At 46.7% G+C, this 22,341-nt stretch overlaps 1 protein-coding gene across 8 annotated transcripts in view; it reads right to left on the reverse strand.

Annotated features, from left to right (window-relative positions):
• Positions 1 to 22,341, reverse strand: part of PRDM2 (PR/SET domain 2) — a 126,858-nt gene that overhangs the window by 23,638 nt on the left and 80,879 nt on the right. For 5 of the 8 annotated variants that reach the window (XM_032303210.1, XM_032303206.1, XM_032303213.1 and 2 more), the window contains 2 exons: positions 17,580 to 21,960; positions 1,082 to 1,150 (listed from right to left, as the gene is read on the reverse strand). The exons of 1 other annotated variant lie outside the window; for it this stretch is intronic. In XM_032303210.1, coding sequence (XP_032159101.1) covers positions 1,082 to 1,150; positions 17,580 to 21,960 — 4,450 coding nt within the window. Of the gene's footprint in view, positions 1 to 1,081; positions 1,151 to 8,321; positions 8,530 to 17,579; positions 21,961 to 22,341 lie in introns of those variants that run through there. 2 more of the 8 variants (XM_032303211.1, XM_032303209.1) reach the window with 2 other exon arrangements.

The raw sequence follows: 22,341 nt of genomic DNA on the forward strand, positions 1-22,341 counted from the left end.
GTCCAAGGTTACGGAGCTGGTAAGTAATAAAGCCAGGATTCAAATCTTTTAGTCAGTCAAGTATTTATTCAGTGGCTACTATGTGCCCGGCACTGCTACAGATGCTGGAAATGCAGCAGGGAACGACTCCAAGGTCCAGCCTCCCAGGCAGAATGTCCATTCTAGTAAACACATGGGACAAACCAGTAACAAGAATGTATACTAGGCTTAAGTGTCCCCAAGAACAGGAGGGCAGAGTACGGAGATGGAGAGGGCCAAGGGCAGTATTTCCAATTCAATGGTCTGGGAAGGCTTCTTGGAGGAGGCGACAACTGCTCAGCAGCTCCAGGCCCAGAGCTGTTCAATGCCCTTACCTATATCCCACTGCCTGCCTTCAATGAAATCACAGTGAAACCTCAAAACCAGGCCACTGCTAGCCTGCACCACACTATCCCTCAGGGAAGGCCAGAGGGCACTGGAGAATTCTGAACCTTGAATTCCATTCATGCGTGGTCATGGCTGGCCACTCTAGGCTGAAGCCCTACGTGGGCCCACACTGCTCCCATGAGGGTCTTCCAGGAGGCCAGGGTGGGCCCCATGGAGGGAAGAAGACCACCCACAAAGGCTTTAGGAGTTTTCTAAAATTCTGACGTTCTAATCTCAACAAAGGTAGAAACCATCTGTTCTAGGACTAACAGAAACTGATGTCTGTCAGCTGCCATGAAGGTATCCTTTTCTTCCACAGCCTTTAAAAGTAGGAGCAACCTGCAGGCAAATTCAAGGTTGCTATGCAGGTTGCTATGTCCCAAGGAGGAGGGCCGTATGCTTAGTATAAGGGTTCAGTAGCCAGTGGCTGGGGTGGTGGTGGCGAGTTCTCCCCGCCCCACGAAAGAGGCCAACGGCCTGGCTGCCAGCCCGGGTGGAAGAGGTGGGACTTGAATGGTGATCCTGTGGCGCTTTTGGAAGAGCTCCTGCAGAAACTGCTTGTGCTTTTATTTTATTGATTTATTGACTGATTTAAAGGTTGATTTATTTAAAGATTTATTTATTTGAGAGCAGGGGAGGGTGTGGGAGGGGCACAGGGAGAGAGAGAGAATCTTGCGCAGGCTTCACGCTCAGCACCAAGCCCGACGTGGGGATCAGTCTCAGGACCTTGAGATCACAACCTGAGCTGAAACCAAAAGTTGGACACTTAGACTGAGTCACTCAGGCACCCGTCCCCCTGCTTTTTTTTTCCCCCCAAGATTTATTTGTGAGCGTGCAGGCGAGGTGGTCAGGTAGGCCCACCTAGGTTACAAGTGGTACCGAGGGGGAAACAAGACCCAGGGCACAAGGGCTCAAGGCCAATGTTTACTGCCACGGTGGTACACAGACTCTGCAGCAAAACCGCCCTTGGCGCGACGACGTCACCATCGGTCATCTGGGAGACACCACAGCCTCGAACACTGAGGGGCACCATGAAGTGGGTGGAGTCACTGTGGTGAAGAGACGGCAATCACATGGCCAGTTTGGGGACCCCACTTACAGTGCTGGGACATAATCCAGGAGCGGATGCCCCTCACGTCTGGTCCATGTATCTGTAAATGAGAATGCTCTCTCCCTCCCGTCTCCCTCCAGGCAGGTGAGCCCAGCAAAGCACTCAGAACGGGGCTGGCCCACGAGTTTGGCCAGGAGCACCCACGCCCCCTGCTCCCCCGAGGCGGCCAGCTATACCCCAGGTCCTTCTCGGGGCCTGGGGCACAGGGAGAGTCCGTCAGACCTGCAGCCCAACGCCTCATGACCCACACTGGCCCCTGAAGAGGTTTTCTGAATGGCTGGCCCACTAAAACACTACAGGAGAATGTGCCTGAGTTCGCAAGTCCAATAATAGCTTGGAAATAGAAGCCATCTGAAAATGTTCCTAAACTCGAGCTGGCCTGGCAAGGTCTGCAAGCGCTTATGAACAGCAAGTGAGAGGGAATGTTCCTACAAGGGAAAAATCGAATCCATATGAGCGTCAAACAACTCTACTCAGACTGAGAATATTAAAATAGTATATTCTGGGCAATTATTAAATACTAAAACACACACAGTTATCTTAAAGTCTTACTTTTAAATTAAAAATTAAAATTGCCACAACTGGTATCCTAAGGTCTACATCCCCTTGGGTTATTACCTTACCTGTACCACAGATGCCAGGTCTTTTTTTAATGATTCCTATTTAAAACTTCTATTTAGACTTAACACTAGGACTTGGTAGTTATCCAAGCACAATTTCAGATTATACTGCAGGTGCGTGTCCAACCACGGACGGATACGAAAATACGCCTCGCTTAAATGTGCGCAGACTCAAGCCATAAACTCGTACTTTAAAATCCGTCCGTAGCTTTCTTTCATCAGTGAGATGCCCCCCTCATCGGGCGGATGCTTTGCCTTCCTGTGGTGGCTGACTAGCTGGACACAGGAAGGCACATTTAGGCACTAACTTCTTCCATAAAATACTTACATAAAATACTTTTCTGGAATATCCATCTCAATTTCAGGTCACTTTCTTTTTTTTTATTTTATTAAAAAAAATTTTTTTTAAGATTTTATTAATTTATTTGACAGAGAGACAGACAGACAGAGGGAACACAAGCAGGGGGAGTGGGAGAGGGAGAAGCAGACTTCCTGCTGAGCAGGGAGACCGATATGGGGCTTGATCCTAGGACCCTGGGATCATGACCTGAGCCAAGAGCAGAAGCTTAACAACTAGAGGAGGCAGTTGAAATGGAATCCAGCCGGTCCAAGTGAGGCAAAAGACAGAAGCGTGTACATATGCTACTATCCCAACGGTTCCAGCAGATTTTCTCTTATAAAAAAAGGATTTCCGAGACCACCTTCATGGCTCACAACAGAATATCCTTTTTCCAACTGCAAGTAATGTAATGCAGTCATGATGGTTTTCCCCAATTCTTATTCTTAATCCAGAAAGTAAATAAAACCTACATATACCCTCCAGGCTCTAATCCTATGCTTCAAAAACAACTACCTGCAGAAACTTAACCCTTTGCTCTCCACGGGGCTGGGGTGGAAAGGCAAGCCCGGATCAACTATCCTTCTGGGTGAACGCCCCACAGGGCAAGCTTCTCAAGTGACATCTGAGGAGGACACCCAATGACCCCCCAGCCCCTTCCTTAGGACCACTTTCAAAACCAAAGGGTATTACTCTAACGAGCTTGGTTTCTATTAAGCAGATTTTTCGTGATTAAGCAGACTGACCTATAAAGCCGGTCAGAGCTGCAAGGTCTGCAACCGGCAGAGGCGTATTCCACGGTCAGAGTGAAGACGGACGGAGGTGCGTCTGCGGGCCAGCTCCTGACCGTGTGCACTCCTGGCTGCACCAGAAGACTCCCTTCCCACAGTGCTGACTCTACTTGTTCCCCAAGCCACGAACCCTGGACAGAGATGGTATCAAGGCCTGTATTCTACATCGAGAGGAAATAAAGCTTTAAGAAATATATATAAGGGGCGCCTGGGTGCCTCAGTGGGTTAAAGCTTCTGCCTTCAGCTCAGGTCATGGTCTCAGGGTCCTGGGATCAAGCCCCACATCGGGCTCTATGCTCGGCAGGGAGCCTGCTTCCCCCTCTCTCTCTGCCTGCCTCTCTGCCTACTTGTGCTTTCTCTGTCAAATAAATAAATCTTAAAAGAAAGAAAGAAAGAAAGAAAGAAATATATGTAAGAATGATCAACAGGATGGCGCAGCTTGGAGGCAGCTCAAATCCCAACTTGCTACTTGAGACTGGTAGGACCCCCCCCCCACAAAAAAAAAAGAAAAATCACCCCTCCAACCCCCCATCAGGGGTCTGTGTCCCCAACTGCACACGATACCAACTTCAAGGTGTTACAGTCAAGAGTCAAGTCTGAATGATGCTTACTTAGCACAGTCCCTCCCGGCACAAAAAGCATTAGAAAGCTGTTATCAAACTTAAGGAGGTTTATCAGGTCATTTCTAAAACCCCTTGGAAGAGAAAGGAACACAGGGCCGGGAGGTGGAAGGAAGAGCTGGGCTGCACCGTGGGGCTGGAAGCAGGACGCGGGTGGGAGGCACATGGTGGGGAAGCCTGGGCGGTCCCTGAAAAGGAGACTGGGCCATAGGGCCAGTGTCGCACCCACTCAAACCTCAAGCTTTGTTCCATCCAATCTTTTATTTCATACTCTTTTCATTTTGTCTAAAAAGAATTTTAACAGTCATATGAAGGTCATCATGCCCACCAATCTAGACCTTGCTCCTACTATGTATTTTTTATCTCCTAGCACTGTGTACTTAAAGGTCCCGCATCTTGTAGGCAAACTCCCAGAAAAAGGTCAGGGCACCCGGAAGGAGGGACCCAACAGGGGCTGTGACCTTGGAATACTGGCTAAGAATCCACACAACCGCCAGGCTTCCTCTTCCCCTCAAGGCCTATCCCCTCTTCTTTCCATGACGTACACATGCTTTCCTACAGCCCAGGGCTCAAGCCTGGCTTCAGAATAGTCCCTTACTCCCCCAACTCCCAGGTCACCCCCAACCCCCCACCCTTCAGAAAAATGGGGCAGAAACACAGCACCTAGTCTTTGGGGAGCACACAAGTGCTTGAGCCATGAGGCACACACATTCATCACCATTTCTCCCGCCTCACTTCAGGAAGTCTGCAACTTGCACAGAAATTACCGGGGGTCTTTCAACTACAGATGACCCAGCCCCACCCACGGTCTAAATTAGAAGCTTGGTTGTAAGGCTTTGGAGCTGGGAGCTCAGCCCCCGCTCTGGGCTGTCAGAGAATCACTGCGCAAGACACACGTGGGTCGCCCAACCAGCGCGCCAGCCACTGCCGCATGCCCTGCAGAGTCTCTCGGGACAACCAGATCCCTCTCTGTACTCTAGAATGAACCCCTCCATGGTGCTTCAGGAGGACAGTCACTGAAAGATGAGATCCCGAAGTGGGTGCAGCAGGGCCGGTGCCATGAGGTAGGAACAGGCCACAGGTCACCGGGTCTCCTAAACTAGGGCAAATGGCAAACCACTTCCTCGAACCACCAGCCTGGTCCTTAAATGTGGCCTTGGTATCCAAGGCAGCCTTCTCTCGCTCGCCTGCAAGGCAATCCACTTTCAAGGATAAGTGCCAACTTACACTTCTTTTATGGATATAGGTCAATCCGTCTGAAGGTATGACAGCAAATCAAAATCCACCCAAGTATCAAATGCAGGAAAAGAGCCATCATTTCAGTAGGGTCACTTGAACGTATTACAAGATGGCAGTCCTCCAGATATCCACCCTCAAATATGAAGCCAGAGGCATCTTCTTGACTACCCAGCCTTTGGAGAACTGTGAGAGTGAGGTTTTCAATATTACATATAAACAGGTGAGACCACCAAGCAAATATAAGAACTTACAAGGACCGGGATTCTGGTCCACTGACGTAGCCCAGGCACCCGAACGCAGCCTTGGCATATGGCAGGTGCTCGATAAACTCATGTGATTCTGCACAACATCTTGCTAGAAAGCACCTGAATAAACCAAATTCAAACAGCCAGCCCAGGGAAGGGTTTGTAATCAGAAACAGTGAGAGGCGCTTCAAAAGAGCAGAAACTTAAGGCTTCAATTACTAGCCTTTTGAATTTTTTAAAATGTTGACTCCATAAAGGGTAGAAGCAACCAGACCAGGGGCAGTTTGTTCCTGGTGGGGTGGGAGCTACTGGACCTCCTGGGGACTCTGCCACTGAGTCAGTGTCCGCACACCTATTGCACTCGAGCCCTGCTGTCAGCACCCGGATCCCAAGGAGCCAGACCTGGCCCTGCTCTTTCAGTCCAGTGACGCAGTCTGCACATAACCAAACCCGGTAGAAAAAGACCTCCTTCTGGCAGGAAAACACAGAGACTATCTGGCCCATTCCCTGCTAAGCAGATTGGGAACTAAGATCCACAAAGTAAAAGAACTTGCCCAAGGTGAAGCCACCCACAACAGGGACACAGACGGGACCTGTCAGATGCCTGTTCACTGACACATGAAGGGACGGATGAATGGCGAGCACCTGAGCCATGACGGCCCCAGCCACTTCTCCGCCCCAGCCCAGTGCTCGATCTCGACCTCACAAGGCACAAGGCCCAACTCATCAACAGGGCACTGGGTCAGCTGAGCGCCCAGTTTAGCACAACATTTAAATCAAGGGATCCTCCTCCTCCACACCTGTCTCTACCCCAGTCTCTATAACAGCAGAGCACCATTAAGCACCATAAGCCAGAGACGGGACTATGTGGCCAAGGGAGGCTAATCACCTCCGGCTTCACCACTGTCACCCCGATGCAGTCACACACAGAGAAACAAAGTATGAGAAAAGCAAGTGCTACGGTGGAGGACATTATGGAACTGCTTATATACAACCGCTTTTAATTAAAAAAAAAAACAAAAAACACAGCAATTCCACATAAGCTTAATGCAAACGTTACGACTGGTTTCATTCTTCCGGGGACTCTTAAAACGAAAAGACCCCAAAGTAAACTGTTAACAGGCACAGAGGAGGAAGCGGAGATCCCACGCATGATTTCCCTCTCCACAAAGTAATTCACCAGGTGCTTCTCAGTACCACCGTGCGCCACTGTCCCGACTGCGCGTCCACCCGCTCACTGGGATGGAAGCCGTGTAACCGACATCCGGTGAAGGCCAAAAAGGACGAGTGAAGAGGGGTCATCTGGGGGGGGGCCCTACGTGCCACACTGCCTACCGAGGTATGCGGCCCCTTCCTCTTCCTCCCTCACTGCTCCCAAGGATATACAAAAGCAGTCCTTTCACAAGGTTTAGAAAGTGTTTTTATTGGTTACAATTATATAAAATTCATCACTTGAATTCCCTCTAGTTATAAAGTGCTTGCCAGCAACAGCATAAAAACATCTAACAAGCTCCAACGATCTCTTTCATGCCAGAAGGGGAAGAACACCAAAGGACACGTCTGTCTAGAAGGAACCTCTCTCTCTCTCTCTCTCTCTCTCTCAAGGCTATATTGGTGAAAATCAACGGACAACCCCTTTTGTATGTCAAATTGTAAATTTTAATGTTTTCATTAGAATAGTCTTTTATATCACTCTCCAACAAGAAACAATAAAATAACTAACAGCAAACTTCAATACAGGAACACTCTTCAGGTTAACAACTCCAACAAAAATGTAAAACGTAAATCACATATAGTACAATTGAAGTGTCCAAAACAATTTTAAATAATTTTAAATATTTTATTTTTAAACTGCTACAAATGCTTTGTACATTTCAACATAGAGTCCCCATAACAGAAACGTAACAAAACAGGAATGGTTGCGAAAGGGTTAAAGTGGCACAAATTCACCAAACAAGCATCGAACTGCACATTTTCAGAGGTAGATTACTTTTAAAGTTGAGAACAAAAACAACATGAATAAAACCAAGCCATTTTCCACCAACTCAGTCATCAATTAAGGGGAAGGCATAGAATGCAGAGAGAAGCAACACTTACATCCACTCAGGACAAGGCCAATTTGGGGGCTTTCTGCTCTCTTTTAGAGACGAAGTGTAAAACCTGGCATGTAAGTTCATTTATACTTACGTGTGCACATACATCTATAGAGGCCTACGGTGCATCCTGGCTGCAGATATATTGCTACATAGTCTCCGATAATAGTTATAAATTAGTGCCAGATAATCATGGGAGAGGATAACGTCCATCTGGATATAAGAAAATGACAGTGGAAGAAGTATTTAAAAAAAAAAAAGTCCATATCCAATCTGGTTTCCTCTCCATTATGCTGGCAATCTGCTTGTTTAAAAAACAAAAACAAACAAACAAAAAGAACCAATAAGCTGAGAGAAGCTAAAGGCCTCTCTGTACAGAACTCATTTAAAAGATGGCATCAAGAGCTGGTGTGTGACCAAGACATTTCAGAGTGAGTGTGCAGAATATGTCATCCCTGAAATCTACAGAGAACTAATCATAAACCACAACTTGCTCTGCAAGGTTAAGTTCCATCCAATCACTCCCTTCTCTGTTGTGTACCAAGACCCAGGGCTGTGCTTAGATCTGAGCCCCCAGTACCGTGGCCACATGCCCTCCTCCTTGTGCCCCGATCGCCCGGGAGCCCAGCGCACGTGCCTGGGCTCTGGCAAAGCAGTGGAGACCAGACCCTAACCAGGGCAGTGAGAAGCCTGCCGACAATCAGTCGTGTGTTAGGATTTTTTTTTTTTTAATTTTATTTATTTATTTGACAGAGAGAGAGCACAAGTAGGCAGAGAGGCAGGCAGAGAGAGAGAGAGAGGGAAGCAGGCTCCCTGCTGAGCAGAGAGCCCGATGCGGGACTCGATCCCAGGACCCTGAGACCATGACCTGAGCCAAAGGCAGTGGCTTAACCCACTGAGCCACCCAGGTGCCCCTGTGTGTTAGGATTTTTGAGTCAGCTTCAACTGGTCTTGCGAGCGTGGTAGATCTCGTATCCTCCGCCGTAGTGCTTATCTTAAGTGCAGCATGCAATCTTTTTTAGCCTATTAAGGTTTTCTTTGTCTGGGGGGCTTTTCTACAGGAAGCTCCTAGAAAATAAGGAAACTGAAGATGAATGGCACCGTCCCAGCACCTGACATGACTTGACCGTGTTAACTGAACGGTGCATAGACCGTTCCACGAATGTCGTTACGACAGCAACAGAAGGACTCTGAAGGTGCACAGGAACTTGGGTAGCCAACTTAGGAGAGGCTGGAAGGGACCACAAGCAGGTCTCTTTGGAGCAGTGTGTGGCAGAGCCAGGTATGTGAAAACTTAGCATCACCGTGTATTTTAAATCAATCCATGGCCAGCAGGAAAACATGGTCTTCTCAGTCTTTAAGTGTTTAACGGGTACACAGTATTTTTTTTTTTTAAGTTGCTCTAAGAGAAGCATTAAATAGAACAGTAAGAACACCTTGAAATTTACAAAGACCAGAGATGTTGGTCTCTCCTCCTTACAGCAGGTGGAAGTGAGCCCTTAGCAAAAGCTCTAGCTCCAGTCCCGCAACACACAGGTGGCCCCTGCCACTGACCGTGGGAGGGGAGCCCAACACAGAGTAGAGCACGCTGGGCTGACAGCTGTCCCAGGACCATCTAAAGATGGGTGGTATGCCTGGTGTCCTCTGCGGCTCTGTGCTAAGAAGAGACTTGGAACACGTGTCTTTGTTACACACCCTGACTGGCACAATGTCTTGTGCTCCAGGAAATGACCAACTGGCAAATTCTGCTGAGCCCTCAGTAGTCAGTGGGAAACTCTGACTTCATTCACATGGCTTGAGAAACTGTGGAATCTTCAACTGGCATTCAAATGCAAAATGTCCGAGGGCTAGGGACTAGCTCTCCATCACAGTCTGTTAGGCTGAGACACACAGGAAAAGGATGTATGGCCAATTCGGTGCAAGTCTTGAATATGCAATGCACCAAGTAAAGCAAAATCACTGAAAAAACCAAGGCAAAGCAGTTCCTTCTCAACATGTGCCATGAAATCATCCCTGAATAAAATCTGCAAGCGGAAATACAGAGAAGGAACGAAGACGACAGCTAAAACCATTCCTTTCCAGAGTAATACAGCCAGCACGGAGGGAGGATGAGGCTGGCTTTCTAAGAGCTCTGGGCTGGACAGTGATGACCCCCCAACTGCCCGAGCCCGGAGCTTAGGAATCCCAGTTTTACAGCAAATGCACAACAAGGTGCTAAGAAGATCACAAACTCTCCGAAGAAATGCCCGCTTGTGGGTGCAGATAATTAAACTATGAAGTCCTATGGAACATATTGACTTTTTCACTTCCCAAAAGTACTTCACAAATCTGTGGTCCTCTCCCTCTCCCCCTCCCCCTCCACACCTCCACCCCAGTGTAAGACACACGTCCTTCCTTCAGATGTGCCCCCAGTACAGTGCCAGCAACTTATGCCACCGGGGCCACCACCGGGAAGGGGAGTCCTGCTGCCACCACCATCTACCCGCTGGAAATAACAGCAATGTTTTCATATCAGACTCTTCAGTGTTTCCTTTTAGGCCAAATCCATTCCAGCCATGGAACCCTCTATTAACTATCAAATAAAGCAAAATTATTAAGATTAACTGAAGCAAGGAAAAGAGACAAAATTTTCTTAGGCACTTTGGTCCTCTGAAGTTTTCAGGGTTCTTCAAAAAGCACTGGATGAGACTTTCCGTAGAGTTCCGGAGGACGGGAATGAAAATTGCGGCCTCCTGGTCTCCGGCCCGGAGGAGCCGAGAGCCCGGGGCCCCACTCCTCAGTGCGCCCTCAGAGAACAGCGCCCAGTTCCTCCCGTCTGCCTGACCTCCGGCCGCGCTCCGCGCTCCCCGAGCCTGCGGCTGGCTCAAGTGATCCTGCTCTGGATATAAAGGAAGGAAGGAGCAAGGATAAAGGAAAACAATCATCAAAAGAATCTGTGATTACATCAAGGTTTGAGGAAGCCCCTTCTCTAACTTCTCGTCCTCTGCGAATGAATAATGACAGCACTTCAAGTGGAACAGATCAAGATGAAGGAAGATCTTCAAAGAAAACATCTAGTGACGTGGAAGAGGTCAAAAAACAAATTGACTCTATGGATGACTTCGATGACTTAACTCTGTCATCTGAAACAATTTCGGAGGATTTCCACATGCCTTACTCTAATCATATGACTTGCATGTTGCTAACTGAACAGCACGACATGGATTGTAAAGACTCTGTCAGTTTATTGGAAATCCAGAATGCGGTTCTTTCATATGAAAGATTAATAGAACTTAAAAAATTTCACTGTGAACAACTTAAAAGAAAAAATTTAAAAATGGAAAATACGGCTAAGGCACTACAAAAGCAGCTATCAGAAACAAAAGAAATGATATCTAAGTTGGAGCTTCAAAAAATAGAATGGGAGCATGAACTCTGCAGTTTGAGATTTACTTTTAAGACAAGAAAAAAAAAAAGAATAAATGCTGAAATCTTATATGAAAAGATTCAGGAGCAACTAACAAAAAGAGAAGAGCAGTATAAGAAAGAAGATGAAATGAAACAAGAACTTGAATTTAATTTTAGAGCACTAGATATGGAATTGAGGACTGTAAGAAATAATTTCAATCAGGTTGCTGTGATACAGCTTCAAGAAGAACTGGCCAATACCCTAAAAAAACTATCTGTGTCAGTGGCTTCACTGGAGGTGACATCACGTTGTCGTATGAATTTAGAAGATGAGGTAAAAGACTTAAAGGAAAAACTTAAAGGTAAAAAACTTAAAGGAATCAGGTTGATGATCGTATAGCAAAACTGGAAACTGTGTCTTCAAGAAACCAGGTTTTTATTCAGGAATTACCATCTATTAAAGAAATACAGACGACATGTGAAAAGCTAGAGAAGAAGAAAAAGAAGCTGGAACGACAAGTAGTAAACCTCAGAAGTTGTGCAGAAATCAACGGGACGCAAGTAGCATTTCAAGAAAGCATAGCACAGTTAAGAGAAAATAATAATGCTTCAGTAAGAAGTCAAATGGAACTCAGAATTAAAGAGCTGGAATCTGAATTATCCAAAATGAAAAGTTGTCAAGACTTTACTAAAACAGAATTGGACAGATACAAGCACCTCTACCTAGAAGAAGTAACACATCGAGTGTCATTGACAAATGAACTGAACAAGACTAGTGAGAGGCTGGCAGAGACCACTACCAAACTTCTGGTGGAGAAGCAGCAAAAGCAAAATTTGCTTGACACTATTAATGTGAGGCCAGCCCTTGATCTGCCTTATGGTAGAAACGTTAATAACAATAGTTCACTATTCAATAGAAATGTTGCTCTAAGAGAAAACGTGGTGATTCGTACCTCAAACTCACGGCGTTCAAGTAATGACATCGATACTTACTTCACCAAGGTGCAAAAGGAGTTGGAAGAAACTATAACTAGAGCAGCAAAGGAAGCGGCTGCTGAATTTGAATCAGGCTCATCTGGTGAGACCACCTCTTTAGAATCTACTTTTGCAAGACATACAGATTATGATGACGTAGTGAAAGCATACAGAGAGTACTCAGAGTTTCTGAAGCAAAAGGATAGCATCTGAAAGATAAATGTAAAAATTTATTTACTGGATGTTTACACAACATTTTAATTGTTTCCTATTAAATGGATGATATGCAAAAATCTTTAAGGAAAATATTTCTGGACCATGTGTGTAATGAAAGTTTATATAATATTTTAAGCTATGTTTCTGGGCAGCTAATTAACTTTTAAGCAGATTTTTTATGTGGAAATCAGCATTATGGGTTTTACATGCTCCAGGCTGCCCAAATACCAGCTTTCTAAACAGCACCCAACCAACCAAGTTTTCATGAATACTTCAGTCATGTTAACTGATAACTTTTTGGTATTTTCCAATTTTTATTACTACATATGAACCTGGAGATTTAGACAGACATTATTTTGATATATTGCTGCTAAGTTTATTGTCAATGTTTACACGTATTCTAATTTTTATAGTGCCATAAAACCTATGTATAATTTTAATTTTAAATACTGATTCTGGGGTGCCTGGGTGCCTCAGTGGGTTGGGCCTCTGCCTTCAGCTAAGATCATGGTTTCAAGATCCTGGGATCGAACCCCACATTGGACGCTCTGCTCAGTGGGGAGCCTGCTTCCATCTTTCTCTCCATCTACCTCTCTGCCTACTTGTGATCTCTCTCTCTCTCTCTCTGTCAAATAAATGAATGAAATCTTAAAAAAAAATTTTTTTTAATAAATAAATAAATAAATACTGTTTCATAGCTCTTCCCTCATGGTGCAATAAGATTTGCCTAAGGCTTTTCACCTTTTCTGTTTATTTTTTATTTACTTTTTCAGAACAGTCTTAAAATTAGAAGAAAAAAAAGAACTCTTACCCAAGAACCATTTGCAAGACAACTGTTAAATTATGCCTGATTCCCATAGCATTTATATCCTACAAGTCAGTACATTCCGCGTAACTACTGTACAACCTTGACAATCAGACAATTAATTCTAATACAGTTGACCCTTGAATAATGCGGGGGTTAAGGGCACAGACCCTTTGCAGTCAGAAATATGTGAATAACTTTTGACTCCCCAAGCACTTGAGTACTAATAATCTGCTGTTGACCAGAAAACTTCCGTGTACAAAAACAGTTAATTAACTTGTTTTGTGTTATATGTATTCCATACTATACTTTTACAATAAAGTAAGCTAAAGAAAAGAAAATCTTATTAAAATCATAAGGAAGAGGGGGCGCCCGGGTGGCTCAGTGGGTTAAAGTCTCTGCCTTCGACTCGGGTCATGATTCCAGGGTTCTGGGATCCAGCCCCACATTGGGCTCTCTGCTCAGCGGGGAGCCTGCTTCCTCCTCTCTCTCTCTCTGCCTGCCTCTCTGCCTACTTCTGATCTCTCTCTCTCTCTGTCATATGAATAAATAGAGATCTTTTAAAAAATCATAAGAGAAAATAAACTGTCCTGTATTTACTGAAAAAATCTGCATATAACTATACCCATTCAAACCATGTCAACTATATATTCTTTTTTTTTTTTTAGGATTTCGTTTGTTTGACAGAGAGAGAGAGAGAGATACAGTGAAAGCACTAGTGGGCGGAGTGGCAGGCAGAGGGAAATGGAGAAGCAGGGTCCCTGCTGAAAACAGAGACCGATACAGAACACCATCACATGACCCTGGGGTCATGACATGAGCCCAAGGCAGTTGTTTGACCGACTGAGCCACCTAAGCACCCTATACATTCTATCATTTAATCATTTAGTCCTAATGCTCTTTTTAAGTTTTGTCACTTGTCTGTACAGCAAGCAAGTTCCTGTTCAGAGCCATGTATTTAATTCCGATGTTGTGTCTCTTAGTCTCCTTCAGTTTTGAACAGTTACTTAGTCAGTCTTTCCTGGACTTTCATGACTTAATCTTTTGAAGAGTTAATTCCAGTAATGTAGAATGTCTTTCAGTGCAGGTTTTTTTTTATGTTTCCTTATGATAAAATTCAGATCAGGGATGCCTGGGTGGCTTAGGCCATGATCCCAGGGTTCTGAGATTGAGTCTTGCATTGGGATCCTAGCTCACTGGCGATCCTGCTTCTCCCTCTGCCTGTTGCTCCCCCTGCTTGTGTTTTCTCTCTCAAAATACTGAGTTTTCCAAACACGATTTTAATTAACTCTCAATGTTTAAAAAATTTCCTATAAAAGTCTTGCAGATATTTTTTAGATTTATTCCCAGTTATTTGATACTTTTGATCCTACCATAAATATTATTTTAAAAAATCAATTTCATTTCCTGTTGCTAGGTTATAGAAATAAAATTATTTTGCATATTGAGCTTAGATTCACCTATCTTGCTAAACTATCTTATTATATTGTTTCTCACAGTTCTGGCGGCTGGGAAGTCCAAATTCAAGGCACTAGCAGATTCAGTGTCCAGTGAGGGCCTGCTTTCTGGTTCATGGGTAGTGGTCTTCCTCCTGTTTCTTCGTACTGCACAGGGCCATGGGAGCTCTCTCAGGACTCCTTTATGAGGGCACTAATCCCATTCATGAGGGTTCCACCTTCATGAGTAATCACTTCCCAAAGTCTCCACCTCCAAATACAATTACATTGAACACTAAATTTTAACACACTAATTTGGGAGCTGGAAGGACAGAAATATTCAGTCTATAGCAAGGCTGTTCCTTCTTCTTTGCCAGGTAGGCCTCTCCAATATGGCTTTTTACTTCAGGAGGCCAGTAAGAAGAATTTCCCTGCAGAGAGGGCTCAGTCTTGTAAGGATTTCACCTGCTTCAATCAGGCTTACATAGAATAATCCCTTTTTGATTAACTTGAAATTAACAATTAATTATATCTGCAAGATTCCTTTACAGTTGCCATGTTCTAATGGCTAGAGTCAAGTCACAGATCTTGGCTACACTTAAGGGAAAAGGATTATAAAAGGTGAGAACACCAAACAGCATTTGTTATGGGGTCACCGAGGGTCTTTATTTGACAATTATATTAACAGATCCCTTATACTATTAGTTTTCTAAGTTTTATCATGGATGAATGTTAAATGAATGAAGGTTTATTTTGCATATATTGAGATAATATTTTTAATAATTTGTCAGTGGTGAATTACATTATGTGCCCATGTTAAACCAATTTTGCATTTAAACCAACTTTGCATTTCTCAGGAAAACTGAATTAAGTTGTGATTTCATTCATTTGATTCATACATTGCTACTATTAATACGTTAATATCCTAGTGAGGATTTTCTCCTGTCCATGGATAATGTTAATACAAGGAATTTTGAATATGTTTAATTCAATTTACTTGGCTTCAAATTTACATGTATTGTTGCTTTGTGTTTTCTGTCTTGTATTTTTTAAAAATAATGGACATTTTTATAACTTTCATATTGTAGTCTCAATGTTCATTTAAACTGAACTATATATTTAACTTTTTTCTTCTCTTCTTACATCTCAGAATTTCTATTTGGGATTATTTTTCTTCTGTTTGTTTATGTACATACTTTAAAATTTTCATGAGTGAGAACTGCCAGGTAATGAACCTCTATTTAAAAATGTCTTACTGGGCACCTGGATGGCTCAGTTGATTAAATGTCTGGCTTTGGCTAAGATCATGATCCAAGGGTCCTGGGATCGAGCCCCACTTCAGGCTCACTGCTCAGTCTGGAGTCTTCTTCCACTCTGTCTGCCCCTCCCCACCACTTGTGCTCCCTTCTTTCTCTCCTCTTCCCTCACTCTCTTATAAATAAATAAAAATTAAAAAAAAAAAAAAAAGCACTGGATGAGTAAGAGGCCAAGTGAATGAACTTCATACATGTATTGTCACTCAGAGAGTTTACCTTCATTGTACTTTAATTTTTCATAACCTCACCCTTGAACTGTATAAATTGGGATCCGGTATAAAATGAGTGATGCTTTCAGGTAACACTGCAGACAAAAAGGGATGCATAGTACATTCTAGAGCATCAACCACCTGGGAGGCGTTTTCAGTACAGTCTATGAAAATGATGGCATTTTCTGGTTCTTTAACCTTGAAAAGGACTCGGTTCAAGAACATCCTGTTGCTGTGGAACTTCCAGAACACAGACGGGGTACAAACAGGTACACAGTTAAACTGCCACAGGCAGGCAGCTTGAAGAGCTGAGGAACAGGTGTGCATTGTTGCTGAGGCTAAACTCCAAGATGCTATGTTAGGCATATGCCATGGCCGGAGACCAGATGCCGATCTGGAACTACTGTGACAGATTATTTAGTTCACTCATGAAAGTCGCTCTTTAAAACTGTGACCCTTCCTTCCTACAGTAAATTATTCCCATCAGCCTTGGCTGATGACCCTTCTCTACACCGTTCTTCAGCCATGACTTAAGGCACACCTGCACCAAGGACTCTGCTCATCAACTGTGCAGTGACCACAGCACCTCGGCATCCTCAGGACTCTCTGAAATGGCAGTCACGCCCCAGAATTCATTCTAACGCTTTCACTCCTCAGAATTCATACTAATGCTTTGCCTGAAACACCAGAGTTTTCAGACACTCAAAGTTACAGCCAAGAAAGCCTAGAGCCGAGCAGCTTGTCACTCTGAAAGGACAAGATTTGGAAGTTATTTTGCAGCAATTCTATCTGATGTTGCCTATGTCACATGGGATTCACCCGGAGGAATCACCCAGGAGCAGGGATTCGGAGACCACACATCAGCTCAGGTTACCTGAGTAACTTGGAAAGTCTGAAAGTCAGTATGACAAATTTAACCACTGCCCTGTGTCTTTAATGTGTCACTGAGAACAGTTCTTAATACAGGGAGGACACAGAATAAAACGGTGACGTCACCTCCACCCTAAGATGAATTCTTCTGCCATTATTGGGGGGAACAAAGGCACGGACACCCCCGCCTGAGGGACCTGCCAGGCTCTGCGCCCCCATGCAAGGCTCTCAGCGCTCCCTCCTCTCTTCGGAATCTGGCCCGTTTCTTATCCTCTGTCTGGAGAGGGGAATGGGTGGGGAGACATAAGGCATCTTAAAAGGAGTACGGTGTCGTGTGTTTCTTTTAACCAATGGGGCAACTTTTTCAAATTAAAACACGATAAAAGAAAGCATGAATGATAAAAGCATGCTCATTACTGTAACTATGCTCCAGTCATAGAAATATTAAACAAGACTACAATGTGGTTTCAATGAACTCGGTGATCCAACAACCTTAACCATGAGCGATGATCTATGGTCCAAAAATAACACAATGTGACACTGAGATATGACCCAAGATATGAAGGAAGCGTGAAAGCATTTCATCTTTTCGTAATAGGGTACTTTTGAGAGCTTTTTCATGGTTTCAAATTCAATTCATAACCGGCCCTGTCAAAGAAACGGTACCACTTGGTGAGTCCTAGATCTGACACAAAAGCTGGGAATTCAGGTCTGAGGCAGTCAAAGCAGCGTGACCCTTCTTCATGCCTCCAACTGAACCAACAGCTACTTCCTTTAAACACTTATGTCAAAATTCTACAGGAAAAAATAGCCATTGGGCAAGAATATTGTGTTCTTCCAACCGTCTTCCCCCCCCAGCACTGGTCAGCTCGGACTTCCTCCGGCCCTGGAAGACTCCGCTTACCTGAAGTCCTTCAGCTCCTGCTTGCCACCGCTGTCCTCCCTCCTGCTGTCCCCCGGGTCGGCAGCAGCTGCCAGCTGGAGGCTTCGGGTGACCGGCCCCCCACTTCGTTCTCTAGATTTTACATTGAACCGGTCTGTTCTTTTCTTACTGGCCAAAGCGGATTTGCTCTGCAGGACGGCTTTGCTCTTCTGCACCCGCACGTGCAGGCCGCGGGCCGTCTTGCTCGCAAGCGGAGCAGAATGATTCTTGGCCACAGCTTTGGGCTTTTTCCCCTCAACGTGAGTTATTTTGGCCATTCTGATCGGGCTCGAGTTCCTTAAGGAGGAGCTTGGCTTTTTGGACTTGACCGAAGCCGCGAATTTGACATTCTGCTTGGACCTGAAGGACGAGGAGGGCAGCGGGACCGGGGCGGGGCCCGAGCTGCGCGCTCTGGTCTTGCCCAGAGGAGCCTGCGTGCTCTGCATCTTAATCTCCGCGTCCGCCGTCCGTCGCCGGTGGCTGCTGCTGTTTTTGTCGCTACTTGCAGGTGAGGAGTGTCCGCCTTTCTTGGATGAGTGGGAAACTTTTTTTTTGGAAGGAGAGAGCGGTTTTTTGGGACAGCTGAAGGCAGCGTGTTTGTTCAGGCTCCCGATGTACGTGAACTCCCTGTTACAGTACGGGCAGATGTGCGAGGACGACTCACAGGCGGTTTTGAAGTCGGCCTTCTGCTTCGCAGATTTGTTTTTCTGAAGGATTGCTTTCTGGACCAGCTGGTTTTTTTTCTTCAATGCGTTTAGTTTGAGCTTGTTCGAGGACATTTTGCTGAGCTCGACGCTAAAGTTCAGTCTTTTGGGCTGTCCCATTCGTCTGAAGGCGTTCTTCCCGGAGTTATCGAGAACCACCACACCGTTTTTGGGCTGGACAGTCTGCTTCAAGGGCACTGGGTTTTTCTTAGGGGTATACCTCTTCTTGTCACTGGCCGAAGCACACGCCAGGATGTGTCTATGCAACTCCGGCATGTTGTCAACACCCTTCCCGCACTTTGTGCAGCGGATGGCAGTGGTGAACGTCTGTGGAATATTGTGTGTAGTGAAATTTGTGGCCGTCACACCGATGCCCATGGGGTTCCGGTGATGGTACTGAAATGGGGGTGGTTTAAAGCTCGGGTAATGCTGATTGAGCCCCAGTCGGACATCCGGGTCTTTCGTCTTTATGCCAGAAGCCATTATTTTTATGGTTGTGTAAAGCTCTTCGGAGGAATCATTCAGCTCTTCTTCTTCTTTCGACGCCTCTAAAGGATCTTCTGGCAAATTCTGCATGTGCTCCCGATGGGCCTTGCTGGGGTCAGTGAAGTTCTGGGGCCTCAGGGTGCCGCTTTCAAACTCATGGTGGGTGCACACCTTGTCTGGGTGGAGATCTCGCTGGTGCTGCTGCAAATTGCACAGAAAAGCAAATTCTTTTTTACAAACTGAACACACAAAGATATTCCCAACGCCATGAAGCAAAAAGCGATGTTCTGACAGATCAGTTTTAGCCTTAAAGAGCTGCACACAAAATTCACATTTGAAGGGCCATTCTTCAGCATGGACAGATAAATGTTTGGTTAGATCTTTAATGGAAAGAAAAGGTGATTCACAGACATTGCAGACGAAGTTTTTGTTGAATGTTTCTTGAACAATCTCCTGTTCAACTGCAGACTGGGCTTCTTCCCTGGGCTTCGGATCGTCATTCTCTAGTTCCTCCTGCTTGAAGGTTATCATGGGGAGAGAAGCTTCCAGATTATCCCCGGAGGAAACAACAGAGGAGACTGCTGAGAGCGGTGGCGGCGAGGGGGAAGAGGAGGAAGACGAAGAGGAGAAGGAAGAGGAGGAAGACGAGGAGGAAGAAGACGAGGAAAGGGTGGGGGGTCCGGGCGAGGCAGCAGACGTGAGCGGCTCCACGGAAGGGACGGGAGATGGTGACGGAGACACTGTAGGGGAGAGAATGGGAAGCGGGGACTGCACGGTGGCATTCGAGAGAGGAGAGGGACAAGGACGGGGAGAAGCCCCGGAAGAAGGGACCGGAAGAGGGACAGTAGGAAGGAGTGGAGGCGGTGGCGTGGCAACAGTCAACACCGGAGGGCAGGCTGGGGGGGAAGAGGGGTGTGTTGGGATCAAGAGAGGAGGCAGCTGCCCAGAAGAAAGGGAAGAGGTCTGCAGGGCAGGTGAGGAAGGAGAGACGTCGGGTGGGGACTCAACCACAGGGGCCGGTAAACTGGAATCCGGGCCAAGGCCAGCGTCTGGCTGGGGATCCAGGGACTGACAAGGACTCGGGCTCCGCGTCACATCTGCAGCGCTCTCTACCGGTAAATCGAGGCCATTGTACTCATTGAGCAGAACCTTCTGCAGCATGCACGTGGTTGGTTTCTTTTTCTTTACAGCATTGCAGGCTTGCTGCACCAGATGGTTTTCTTTGAACTCCTTGCCTTCCGAGTCGCCACACGGCTTCTTATGCACGCTGAGATCCAATACGGATTCCCACTGGACGGGAGTCTTGCCTGTGCCCTCAGCCTTCTGTTTGACACCGCTGGATAAATCGAGCGGCTGCTGGTTGCACACATTGCTGAAAGTAGAACTGGCTGCCCACTCCTTGGATACTGGATATTCGTCAAAGCACGGCGGGCTCCCGGCTTCTCTCTCCTCTCTCCCGGATAAACTCCACGCCGGTGAGCTGCTGTGGCTTTCTAATTTGGGCTTTTTGGAACCTAGAACTCCATCAGTCCACGCCGCTTTGCCGTCGCTCTGCTTCGCAAAGTCCCGAAGGGCGGGACTGTGCTGCGGGGAACTGGGAGGAGAACTGGTCCGCCGCTTAAACCTGCTCGAGGTCCCGGGGAGCATCGACGCGGGAGCGGACACACAAACGGGCCCTAACTTCGGGATTTCGGTCGTGGAAATGCCTGCAGGAGGAGTTAGCTTGTCCTGGGTCTGAAGAAGTTGTTTGAGCTTCGATGACAAGTACACGCTTTTCTCTTTGTGGAAAGACACGGCCTCTGACGTGGCTATGGTGAGAGGCAATAAGGAACACGAGGCCACCGAGGGGTCAGGCTCCGTCTCGGCTTTGATTTTAGGTAGTGTGGGAGGACTCGCGGTTCTCCGTTTCTTGGACTCACTGTTTGTGCCGCTGGAAGGCTCTTTAGGAAGATCATCTGCTAAGGAGGCCTGCGCAGTCTTGACGCTTTGGGTGATCTCCACCGTGACCGGAGTAAGCAGACAATTTATCCCGTACAAGTCTGCCGAGCCTGACTCCATCTCGATGACGTCACAGTTACTCGTGCTGCTGCTGGTCTGAATTTTGCCATCAATATAGAACTTCAGGTTTTCCGAGATATTGCTGGAGATATCCATGATGTACACATCGTCTGCCTCCCCGTCCTCCTCGGGCTCCGTGCTGGGCACGTAGACACTGGGGGCGGGCGGGGCGGGCTCCGCGGGAGGGCGCGGCTCCTCCAGGAGGCCCCCTTTCCGCCGCACGCCCTTGGGAATCAGGTGACGCTCGTGCACCCTGCGCTGATGCCGTCTCATGTTGGTGTGCGTCCCGAAAACCTTCTTACAGTATTTGCACGGATGAAGCTCTTTGACTTCCCCATTTTCTTCTCCAACAGAAGACTGGATGGTCTCTTGGGGGGCCTTCTCTGGATGCGCGAGCAGCGAGTCCTGCCCGAGCCCGGACGGCGGCGAGTCATCCTTCGCGGCAGCCCCGTCCCCAGGCGCCCTGCCGTCGGTCGGCTCTTCGGGCGGCTGTGGCGCGACACTGGGCTTCCGCTTCAGCCCCGCCTCGTGGCGCCGCTCGTGCCGCCTCCGGTTGATCTGCGTGCCAAACGCCTTTCCGCAGTACTTGCACTTGAAAGCATGATTGACCGTGGATATGTGAATGTGCATGTGCCGTTCGAGCCCCTGTTTGGTCGTGAACTTCCTCTCACAATGCTGACACGGAAACAGAAACGTCTCGAACAGATCGCCGTTGGCCTCTTCTTTAGTTTTGGGAGTTCTGGGAACAGGTGGAACCTCCAGAGAGCCCGCAAGCATTTCTTTTGAAACATTTTTTGGTTCTTCTAATAAATCTTCTGGCTTCTCATCACAGCGTATTTCTGGCTCTTTCGCAGAGCTTTCATTTGGCATGTCCGCTTCCTCCTCCCCCTCTTCCTCCAGCTCGTCGTCCTCATCTTCTTCCTCTTCCTCCTCTTCCTCCAAATCATTCCCCTCACAGTTCGTGGCTTCTGGCTTCTCGTCTGGTTCTGTGTGGGGCTCACAGGCAGTGGGGGGAGCTACCAGCTCTGGAAGCACATCCTGACTGACCGCCTCCTGCAGAACGGCGGTCTGCTCCGCGGCTGAGGCTGAGGGCTTCTCGTCCTCTTCTTTGGGACCTAGAAGGCACAGGGAAGCAGAAGCATGGGCGTGAGGACGAAAACTAGTCACTTGAGGATCAGTTCTTAGTATTCAAACGATTCCTCTTATCACCGAAGATGGGTGCGGGAGACTATGACCAGCAACCGAACGCTCTACCTCCTCGTGTATGAAGCTACAGTGGACAGGAATCCATTCTGTTCATTAATTCAACAAACACTCACTGAGCCCCTGCCACACACCAGGCAACACGCCGTGTGGTGAGGATACGTGTACGAAACACGGTATGCCCACGGGGAGCTCCGAATCTCTTCTGTGTTCAGTCACACACATATAAATTCAATTTTGTTGACAGAAAGTGTATTATGTAAAACCGTGCTGGAGGGGAGCCCGGGTGGTTC

This window comes from Mustela erminea, chromosome 10, assembly GCF_009829155.1.
Source record: "Mustela erminea isolate mMusErm1 chromosome 10, mMusErm1.Pri, whole genome shotgun sequence".
Classification (NCBI taxonomy): domain Eukaryota; kingdom Metazoa; phylum Chordata; class Mammalia; order Carnivora; family Mustelidae; genus Mustela; species Mustela erminea.